Source organism: Sphaeramia orbicularis, chromosome 19 (assembly GCF_902148855.1).
Source record: "Sphaeramia orbicularis chromosome 19, fSphaOr1.1, whole genome shotgun sequence".
Taxonomy (NCBI): Eukaryota; Metazoa; Chordata; class Actinopteri; order Kurtiformes; family Apogonidae; genus Sphaeramia; species Sphaeramia orbicularis.
Genome location: NC_043975.1, coordinates 26,498,931 through 26,510,896, shown reverse-complemented (window position 1 = coordinate 26,510,896; position 11,966 = coordinate 26,498,931). Strand labels below are relative to the sequence as shown.

General features: G+C 37.3%; 1 protein-coding gene across 1 annotated transcript; it reads left to right on the top strand.

Annotated features, from left to right (window-relative positions):
• The first annotated feature begins 914 nt into the window (after positions 1–914).
• tap2t (transporter associated with antigen processing, subunit type t, teleost specific) lies at positions 915–10,145 on the top strand. Its single transcript, XM_030122466.1, has 12 exons — positions 915–1,122; positions 2,494–3,046; positions 3,221–3,335; positions 3,420–3,550; positions 4,004–4,209; positions 6,053–6,250; positions 6,367–6,495; positions 6,585–6,776; positions 6,878–7,051; positions 8,416–8,575; positions 9,373–9,509; positions 9,610–10,145. The coding sequence occupies exons 2-12, from the start codon at positions 2,542–2,544 to the stop codon at positions 9,796–9,798; spliced, it is 2,136 nt and encodes a 711-aa protein (XP_029978326.1). The 5' UTR covers positions 915–1,122; positions 2,494–2,541; the 3' UTR covers positions 9,799–10,145.
• The last annotated feature ends 1,821 nt before the right edge of the window (positions 10,146–11,966 follow it).

Genomic DNA, 11,966 nt, shown 5'->3' with positions numbered 1-11,966 from the left:
TGTAAAATTCTGAGAATTAATGATAGAATGGGTTTTACCCAAAGTAAATATTTGTCTCTGAGCTACGAAACACTGTCTGCACACGACAATACATTCACTTTACAGGTTGGTTCAAGTGGAAGATTTCTAAATCTACATCAGAAATGTGCCTGTACATAAACCACTATATATGTGTAATAACACTTTATCATATACCTTGGAAACATCAGCTAACCAACACTTTTATAATTTGTTTTCCAATTCATCTAATTAAACTATAAGATCTAGCACATGCAATCTCTGAGGCAGATAACTTCTTAAAATAAATAAATAAATAAATAAATAAATAAATAAATAAAAAATAGACAGACAGACAGACAGACAGACAGATAGATAGATAGATAGATAGATAGATAGATAGATAGATAGATAGATAGATAGATAGATAGATAGATAGATAGATAGATAGATAGATAGATAGATAGATAGATAGATTGATTGATTGATTGATTGTTGGCCAGTGTAACATCAAAACTTATAAGAACCAAAACCATGCATCAGGTTGAATTTGACTTTTCTGACATGATTCGTTATACTGTTCATTAATTATTGGCCATATATTGGTTTTATTGCCTCTAAAATAGTTGCAATGTAAGATCTAGATAGGATGAGATGGAAAGTATTATTACACTACACTGATATTTTTGCCATCATTCCATGACTTATTCTAAAAATTAAGTAAAACTGAAAAAACTGACTAAAACCAGAAAACGAAAAGTAATGTTTGGAAGTAATTTGTCAGTTTCTTTCTAAGTCTGAACCCTTTCCCATGAGGGAAAACGCCAATGAGTCATCGTACTGACCTGATGTGCTCTGCTGCCACCTAGTGTCCAAAACACAACATTGACTTCCGTTACAGTAACAGTGTCAGGTTACAAAACTATTGACTGTGTAGCAGGAAAAGTGGAATAAACGGAAATGACCAGACACAGGGACTGGATTTACTCTGATGTCAGATATGAGTTTGTTTTCCCCATTTTTACAGACTTCATACGGGTCAACCTGTCGTCGTGTCAGCGAAAGTGAAACTGAAAGTAAAACGTCCGTCGAGGTCTGTAATGGAGGACTGCAACGAAATCTGCTGTAAGTCACAGAACATGTACTGTTTAATATATCGACTATAGCTTTAATTAGCTAACTAGCATAATAAACATTAGTTTCCTTCAGTGCTGTTGAAGTTAGCATTTATTAGCTAGCTAGTTTCGTTTGCAACTTGTAACGTTTTGTGTCTTTTCAGTCCATTATAGTTAGTTATAAAATATAAATGCAAACCAAACTAGTTCATATTTTGTCATGTCTTTACTCTAAATTATATTTTACTCAAAATACTGCGTACGTAAAGTTGACATAAGCAACTACGAGGAATGTGCATAGTCTTTTCTACTTTAATAAAGATAAATTGGAATATAAAAAATTATAAATGTGCTGGTTAGCTGATGTTTTCAATGGATATGATGAGGTGTTATCACACAAATATAGTGATATATGCACATTTATGCAATAGATTTCTAAATCTTCCACTAGAAAGAACCTGAAAAGTGAATGTATTGTAATGTGCAGACAGTATTTTGAAGTAGAACTAGTGTCAACTAGATGTAGTCTGCATTGTAGTGGGGTGGTAGTGGTAGGTAAAGGAGCAAAATACACAATGTTTAAGTCTGTTGAAACTGTACTTCAGTGCAGCACCAGCTGTAATTTAAAGGTCAAGCGTGTGTATAGTCATATTTTGGTGATATTTATGAAAGCTACTGAGGAACTGTAAAACAGGTGACATGAAAGTCACTGTTTTCTTTTCTTTTGTGAAGGTTTTGTGTGTGTGTGTGTGTGTGTGTGTGTGTGTGTGTGTGTGTGTGTGTGTGTGTTTAATACTAATATGTTTGTGTGTTTGATTTGAGAAATGCTCGATAAAATTATTAGACATCTTTACATTTACTAGGGGTGGATTTTTAAAGCATCATAATAGAGGTCTTAACACATGGAGCGATTGAATGGTAGTGACAAAGTGGGGGTCAGGGTGACAACACGGGGGCTGGACCAGAGAAGAACAAGAGAACCCAGATCTATTCTCATAGTTGAACTACAACTGGTCAACCAAGAAATGGGTGAACCATAAGTATACTGTTTACTTTCTTAAAACACTCTTAAGAATTTTGAGACTTTATTTAACATATGTAGCACCCATGCAGAATCAGATGTTGTAAATATTACTTCCCAGTCATTATGAAGTAAAATAAATCTCCTCCAACCCCTATCAAAAGAAAAAAATAATCAACTGTCACAAAAAGATGCTTTCTATTTTGACTAGCTGACTAATATCAGTGCACATCCCTAGCAGTTATATTGATATCCAAGCAAGTAGAATGAAAAAACTACATTGTTTGCTATCACCACAGTATGATTTTTTTTTTTTTACCAAATATTGCAGCTCTAATTTATATGTTAAATGTTTTACAGGATCTCCAGGATTTATCCTCTTATGGTTTAATTGTCTACTCAAGAACAATGGAGAAAGTGACGGCATGTGCATTGCTCATCCTTTTTTTCGACATGGTGTTGAGTTTGGCCCAGTGGACTGGACTGGTGCTGCTGCGGTGCTACAGTTGTGGTGGACTAGCAGGGATTTGGGTGCTTGGAGTGTTAAAGTGGGCCAGTCTGCGTGGTTTCACTTCTGCACTGACTGATGGAAAGCCCCAGCCTGTGCTCTCCAGGCTGATAGCTCTGCTCTGCCTGCTCACTCCTGTGTTGGAAAGTGGACGGACGTTGATGGCACGTCCCTCAGAGTTTTACATTGGACCTTCACCTAACCTCAGCATGCTGCCCTTGAGCACGTTATCCTCATCACTGGCCTGCGTGGTGTGGGAGAAGGGCTTGTGTGCTGAAGGGAAAATGAGAAAGGGGCCAAATAAAGTGGCGGCAAAGCCTCTGCTTATGAGGCTGCTACGATTCTTCAAACCAGACACCCTGTACCTGGTTTCAGCTTTCAGTTTCCTCATCCTAGGCGTCATGTGTGAGTAACACGGACTCAGTTTTACATGGATGTTATCAGTAGTCTTTTTGTGCATATGTCTCATTAGAATCATACAGGAAATGAACTATGACTCTAAATTTGATTGAATCTGTTTCTTTATACTGTTGCAGACTTTACATTTTTTGCATCAGTGTCCTCATTGTTTCTTCACAGGTGATACGTTTATTCCATTTTACCAGGGGAAGGTCATAGATATGTTAAGAGAGCAAATGTTTCAAAGCAGTTTCTACCTTGCACTTGGACAGCTGACACTTGTCTCTTTTGGGAGGTATGCCATCTAACAGCCAGAAAGAATTACAAAAATGCTCAGTGTTCGAGTGTGGTTTTTGATTTTTCTGTTTCATCTTAACAGTGCGATGTTCTCCGGTTTGAGAGGAGGCTTATTCATGTGTACGCTGGCTAGACTCAACAAGAGGTTCAAACATTTGCTTTTTTACGCATTTCTGCAGCAAGAGGTTTACTTCTTTGAGGAGAACAACCCTGGTAAAGACACACATATCATATATCTGGTATTAAATATTAGTTATGCAGAGTTTTACAGCCTCAAGAAATTGTGTGCTACTATTTCTTGCTAGTATTGGTTAGTCAAAATGTATATATTAATGATGAAGAATTGGTGAACACTTGTTCTATATTATGAGGCAAAAATTTTGCCCACACTCAAGATTATTTTTTAAGTGTCAGAAAAGAACAAAAATTCCAGTTCTTTAAGGTCTTGGTGGATGATGTGTAATGTCTTATTTTGTCCAACCAATATTATAATCTCCTTAAATAATGTTAGCTAACATAACACACACTTTATTGTGTTAAATGATAGACGGAAGCAGGAAAAAAATAGGTTCATCTAGTTTCCTGCCACTACACAAGCTGTTTCTTCAACAATATTATTTGAAGACCAGTTGATTTTAACCCCTTCTCTTCCTTTTTGCTACTCAGGACATCTTTCCGCTCGCCTTCACTCCGATGTGGACAGGATGGGTCGTACAGTAGCCCTGAATGCCAATGTACTGGTTCGCAGCATAGTCAAAACCTTCCTGATGCTGACTGTGATGTTAAATCTTTCCTGGGAGCTCACTCTTCTCACTTTCATAGAGATGCCTCTCTTGGCCCTCATACAGAACAAATATATGACAATAAATACGGTAGGTGCAGCAAGAGGTACCTTGACACTCCTTTGAATAGCCCACAGTTGAAGGCAGAGCAAAGTATTTTTTTTCCATTCAGGTACAATTCACTTATTAAGGATCCTGTTTATTTGGTTTGTTGCTACTCTTTCCATCTAATGGACCTTTTCTGTCAATACACACATGCCAACATGCTTAGTTTCATACATAATCACAGATAACTGCAACTGATTAACCTCAATAAACTGCTGAATTGGCACTGAAATGCATTTGATCATCAATACCTGTTGTTAATACTACAACAACAGCATTATTATACTTTAACTACCAAAGTAAGATTAATTAACTGATAAAATATAAACCGCTGCTCTGAAAGACAAATAAAATAACTACAAAGAATGGAACATGTGCTTAAAAAATGTTTTATTTGAAATAAGGTTTGTTTTCATTTCTTCCAACATTAATGATGTTGCAAGAACCGGAGTGAGAACTCAGTTGTATGACTTTAAAAAACAAGTCTCTTTAATCTGGTTCAAACATGATGATGGTCTTGCAGACAAATCCAAGGGAGAGGATAGAGACAGGGTCAAAATACCCATGGAAAAAGAACAGCAAACAGTGAGAGAGAACACTTGCGACAAAGTGAAGACAAACAGGCAAAAGGACAGGGGAACCAAAATAACACAGGAAATATATAAAAAACACAAAACATGACTTAATGCCCAGAGCTGGTCCTGACAGGTACATGTTTACAAGAATAACATGACTTTGCACTGTATTTAACCTTGAATAAACTGTAGGTTTTTTTAATAAATGATTATAGATTTAATGCATTCATCCCACCTTTCTCAGCTTCTATAAACCAAGGCTTTACTGAAGTCAAACACTGTAAGTCTGCAAGAACTAGTTAGTTTCCTTAAAATAAAACTAAAAGTACTTGTGCACTTATAAAACTGAAATGAACCTGAAAAATCTGAATAAAAATAAAAGCTAATGAACATGTCAGAATTTTAATAACCCTGAACGTCATCTAAGCTAAATATGTCCAACATGTTGTGCTTTCAAAAGAAAAAAGACAGAGGGTGGAAAGTTTATGTGCTCTTTAACCCATAAAGACCCAAATGCCCACCACTGAACAACACTGAACATTGAACAGAGGGTGGAAAGTTTATGTGCTCTTTAACCCATAAAGACCCAAATGCCCACCACTGAACAAAATTGTCCACTGATATAAACTGTTTAATACCTGTTGATCTACTAATCCTATCAATACATGTAAATAATTGGTGTAAAATGCTGTTTACCATCTTTTCATGGTCATCAGATATGACCCATTTGGACATTCATAGGCTCCGTAGTGAACATGGAAACACCGTCATCTTCTACACCATTGATTCGCCAGTAAAACCCATGGAGTTGGATCAATGACAGAGGATGAACACACTTGGTTTATATTCAGTTATTGATAGATTTAGCCAATAAAGCCATGTTTTCTTCAGTTTTCTTTATTTTTGATATAATGACCCTCAACTTAAATCTGAGCTTTACATAGCTTTACAGCTCTACATAATCGGTAAATTAAAAATAGGAAAATACCTGATTTTCACTGAAAAGATGCAAAACACAGAGGTCAGTATTCTAATAAATGCTAAAAAATCACTTAAGAAACTTTAAATCTAGAGGAAAAATTCATTTGGGAACTGACATAAAAGTAGCACTGGGTCTTTATGGGTTAAAACTAAAAGGTTTTGAAGAAGAAGGTTTTAGATCAGCTCAGAAGGTTATTTCATGTAATGGCATAAATTGAGGTAATTAAAATGTTGATTTGTATGAATCAAGTGTGTCATTCTTTGTCTAACAGGTGCTGAAAGAGCAGATCCAGGATTGCCATGCGCAGAACAAACACTTGGCTTTCCAGACAATTAGCGGCATCCACACGGTGCGTAGCTTTAAAGGAGAAGAAGTCGAACAGAGGAGGTATAAAAAGGCTCTGGAGGAGCTCTGCACCATTACAAAGCGTTCAAGACTTTACAGTATAACCTACACTTTCATACGAAGGGTGAGAAATTTGTATATTTACTGTATTTTTGGTGGTTTTTTCAACTACAACTCTAGTAGTACTTGTAACTTCTCAGTTTACTCCCAAGTAATTTCTCTCTGTGTTCCCCCTTTCAGGTGGTGAGTCTTGGAATAAAGATATTCATTCTGATACAGGCCCGTACACTGATCAAATCTGGTCAGCTCACCATTGGTAGTCTTGTGACATTTTTGTTGTACCAGAAGCCCATGTCATATAATTTAAGGGTGAGCGTGTTTACCTGGAAATGGATTTCCACCTGCAAAAACTGTTCGATTGATGTGTTCATGTATGGATTCTTGTGTCTTTACCACAGGAGATTATGTATGGCTACGGAGACACAATGAGCACTGTTGGTATCATATCCAAAGTGTTCAGCTATCTTGACCGGATACCAAAGATTAAGAAGGAGGGAAACTTAGCCCCTGAGAAGCTGGAGGGAAGAATTGTTTTCCAAAATGTCACCTTCACTTACCCATCAGCCTCTGCGGATAAACCAGCACTCAAGGTAACAGTCTGATGACCTAAAAGTAGTTGCTGGACAGTGTTTGCATCAGTTGTTATACATAAGCTACAGGTTAATTTTTTTCATTTGTTTAATTCTTGCAGTCAGTTTCTATGAAACTGCAGCCTGGGAAAATGACAGCCCTCGTGGGTCCCAATGGCAGCGGAAAAACTTCCTGTGTCAACCTCCTGAAGAGACTCTATGAACCTCAGGAGGGACAGATTCTACTGGATGGAGAACCGCTGCAGAGCTACAAACACAAATATCTCCATCAGAAGGTAGTGCTGGCTAAACAGAAAGAGGCTGGAAAGTCTAATCACAGTAGTTTTGACTTTTTGTGGCTCAGATTGGAACTAGTTTTGCTCTAAGATGCATAATTTCCCTCAGAGTTATTATACTTTTACCGGTGGGCTCGCATTCAGTCTAATCAACACGCTGTATGTTTACCTCCGCCAAGGAGGTTATGTTTTTGCCAGGGTTTGTTTGTTTGTTTGTTTGTCTGTCCGTTAGTGTGCAACATAACTCAAAAAGTTATGGACAGATTTGGATGAAATTTTCAGGGTTTGTTGGAAATGGGATAAGGAAGAAATGATTCAATTTTGGTGGTGATCGGGGGTGGGGGGGCCCACGGGGGGGGCGCAGACCAGAAAATTTCATCAAAATCTGTCCATAACTTTTTGAGTTATGTTGCACACTAACGGACAGTCAAACAGACAGACAGACAAACAAACAAACAAACCCTGGCAAAAACATAACCTCCTTGGCGTGGGGGGGCCCATGGGGGGGGCCACTGATCAGCCTTGGCGGAGGTCTGCGCTCTCCGAGTGCTTTTCTAGTTTTATATATTTTAAACCCATTTTTTTAATGTCACAAATAATGGAACATACAGTAACATGGTGGTGCAGTGGATAGCATTCGGGCCTCACAGCAAGAAGGTCCAACACCAGTCGATGGGGGTGGGACCTTTCTGTGTGGAGTTTGCATGTTGTCTCCATGTCTGCGTGGGTTCTCTCCGGGTACTCCGTCTTCCTCCCACCATCCAAAGACATGCACTGATAGGTTAATTGGTTAATCTAAATTGCCCATAGGTGTGAATATGAGAATGATTGGTTGTTTATCTCTATATGTCAGCCATGCGATGAACTGTTGACATGTCCAGGGTGTACCCCACCTTTGCCCATAAGTAGCTGGGATAGGCTCCAGCAACCCTAGTGAGGATACAGCAGTTTCAGATAATGAATGAATGAATGAATAAATAAATATATAAGAACTAGTGCGCTGACCTGTGGGGATCCAGGGGTTCTAGATGTTGTGTATTCGTGCATGCTGTACTGCATTTGTCCAGCAGTCACCGCCAAAGTGTTCTGGCCATAGCAAAGTGATTGTAGGGCTATTGTATTCCAAAATTACTAATATCTCCCAAAATGTTGGTCCTGTCATCTTGCTGTTTTTGCTAGTCTGTTCCTTGACCAAAAATAAGTATGCCAAACTGCAGCAATCAGCTCTTTCTGGATTTTGTGTGAATTCTGAGACACACATGCATGCACGCACACAGAGGCCACTTGGCTTTAACAGTATAGATAACTGTTGGAAGTTTGGTGAAATAAACTTAAGCACTGTATCTTTCAACTTTTTCTTTAAGATGGCGTCAGTATCCCAGAATCCTGTGTTGTTTTCTGGTTCGCTAAGATACAACATTGAATATGGCCTGAGAGACTGCAACTTCGAGAAGGTGAAAGAAATGGCAAACAATCTCAATGCACAGGCCTTCATCTCACATCTGGAGGATGAGTATGACTCAGGTACAGAGCCACCAGCATGTTTTAGGTTTGAATAGATGTATTTAACCCTCTATGTATGTGTGAAGTTATATGTTTTGTAAATGCACAACAACAACAAAAACAGCTTCTAACACAAAAAAGATACACCGGAGGTGGAACAGTAACAGAAATAAAACCAGTTAAATATTAACTTTCAACAGTTCGTGTCAGATGTTATGAGATGGGAGGACAGTCTTTGTTGATCAGTGTAAGAGTAGTAATTTGGCATGAACACAAACACAAACAAGCTCAAAGGAGATAGAAGGAGAACTCCAGCCATGAAAAATGACCTAACCCAACCTGACTGAAGGATATCAAAAGAAAAACCAACATAGACTGGCTGTTTGATTTAACCTTGGGTCATTTACAGTAGCCTATCTTTTTTTTTTTTTTTTTTTTTTTTACAGCAGCCTATCTAAAAGCTACCTCTGTCATATGGCTGTAGTCAGAGTTTGAAAATGCACAGATCTATTTTGAAGTGTATTCACCTTTATATAATATGTACATATTTTCTCACATGCTTAATGGAAAATTGGAACAAAGGTTTTGAATATAATGAGACAAAGAATCAGATACATATCAAATGTGTTCTATGGTGACTGGCTTTAATATTCTGAAGTGAAATATGTTGGGGAATGGGTTTTTGGTCATTTTGTACAATCTAATGGGTTGTTTTATCTACTGTCTACTTCCTGAGACAAGGTGTTGAAGTCTCATTTATTAGTAGTTATGATGATGATGATGATGATGATGAAAGATGTTCATTGTTGTTTTCACAGATGTGGGTGAAGCTGGTGGAAAGCTGGCTGTGGGACTAAGACAGTGGATCGCCATCCTCAGAGCTCTGGCTCGAGATCCACAGATCATTATTCTGGATGAAGCCACCAGCAAACTGGATATTACCGCACAACATGCTGTTAGTAAAATACGTTCAAAGCATGGCTCAACAGTGAAACGCTTCTGATTAGTTTGTGCTGTAATTGGCATTAAGCTGCTGGTCTTGTATCTCTTTGTAGGTGCTGCCGGAGATTCTGAAAGCCGGTCGTACAGTGCTGGTGGTGGCCCATCAGTTAGCGACTGTGGAACAGGCTGATCACATTATCTTCTTAGAGAAAGGAGAAGTGGTGGAGGAGGGGACACACGCCGAACTCATGGCAAAGGAGGGACGTTACTACCGTCTCAAAGAGGAACTGTTCACAACTTAGCTACGTTGCAGAAAGAGAAGAACAGAGTTTCTTTAACAGTAGGGTTGTCAGGTTGACCATGGCATCGGTCTAAAGGTCAGGATTTACAATATACCACACAGAAACCCCCACTGTTTTTACTGTGTATATATTACAGTTAAATTGTTGTAAGTGTAGTTGAGGAATTTGCTTTGCTTTTAGTTGAACAACATACAACACTCTGTGACATAATACCTAAAATGTTGAATGCCAACCTGCAATTTTATTGTTTTTTTTGTTTTTTCTTTTTTTTGTTATTTGCACAGTGTTATTGTACTGAAAGTCTTTGATTAAATATTGTCTCAAAGGTTTACACACCAGTACTCCTACGCTACCTGGTCTCCATCATGCTGTGTGCCTGTTAATATGTACAGTATTTATACTTGAACAAACATTCAAGCTAAATACATTGTCTGCTATGTAACCCCCACATAAACAAAAACGATTGGATGGTAGAGAACAGAGTCTTAGTCAGTTCTGTTAATTACATTTTATTTGTGGAATTAAATGTCATATACATGTGTTTGACAATATCTGACATATCTGACAGAAAGTCATCTAGGATCCAAAAGAAAATTCCAATTATTGGAGGCAGTCCAACAGGATAAAAGCCAAAAGCCTGTAAATCCTGTAAAAATCCATCTAATCCAATAAAAGGACAAAAGGTGGAACAACTTTCAACATTTAATAATCCTACAGGAATGTACAAATAGAACATATTTTTGGGCTTCCCTCTTGCTTCAGTCCATTACACTGGATTCAGAACCCTATGTATGTGTTTTAATTTTTACATCTTGTGAAGATTTAATCGTAAAAACCTGCAAAAATACTTTCATTACACTTAAAATACATGTTTTATTTGAACCTTCTGAGACCCAGCAGAATAAAAGTTTTGGCTTTTTTTTTTTTACATGAAATAATTGTCTTGATTGGAAATGCCTTGATGCAACATTTTTTTCCAGATATATATATATACATATATATATATATATATATATATATATATATATATATATATATATATATATTTTTTTTTTTTTTTTTTTTTTTTTTTTTTTTTTTTTAATGGAGGGGCAGCATTTTTTTTTTTTTTTTTAAACATATTTTTTTAATTTATTTTTTTAAGTAAAGGTGTAAAACTCTTGTCCCCTACAGAGGACAAAAATGCATTGCTGTGTCTCAGGAGGTTAATCTATCAAAGTCAGTGAAACAATGATGTTAAGTTAATAATCATTCCATCTAAAAATGAGGAATTCAAGACACTACATGCCTGCAATATAACATAGGTTATGGTATTTAGTGAGGTGTTTTTGATAATGTGTCTGTAACTGTATCAGACACCGCCCTTCTGTTGGATCTGCTCCAGATTCTTCTTGTCTTACCTGAAAAGAAAAAAAAAAAAAAAAGGTGGGGGTGTAGTTTGAGACTAGTCCTGACAGACAAAGGGAAAATACTAGAGGCTGTGAGTTAGTAACAATAAGTGACAGAACACGTGAAATCATTTACATCTACTGGGTTTAGATCAGTGGTTCCCAACCTTTTTTGGCTCATGATCCCATTTTAACATCGCAAATTGCTGGCGACCCCAGACATTCAAAACAGAGACTTTTTTTTTTACTAAAATTAATTTGTTTTGGATCATGTAATAGTTTGCCATACTATGTTGCAAATAAAGGTTAATTTTAGACAACGTTTGTCTATGTAATGTATATTATTATGGATGGAGACAGAAAAGCCAGGTGTAGATTACTGCACAATGTGAGAATTTTATTTTCCTTGATCAGGATATGTACAGTCAGTCCATCTTGTATTTACAAGGCTGACAATTAATACTGAACAAACAAGAACTCAAACTATGAATTATGAAAGAGCTGCAGCATCTGAAACCGACCACAATGAACATCTGACAGATAAACAGTACCACAGTGCTTCAGTTTCAGCTTCACAGTTTGTCATGTCTTTTATGGATTGGGATTGTCTCTGTCAACTCACTATATATTTTTTATTGATAAATTGTTTGGGGGTTTTTTTTTGTTTTTTTTTTATCAATTACTAGAAAATTCAGGCGACCCCATTTGAATTCCAGGCGACCCCACATGGGGGTCCCGAGCCCAAGGTTGAAAAACCCTGGTTCAGATGCATATTCGCTG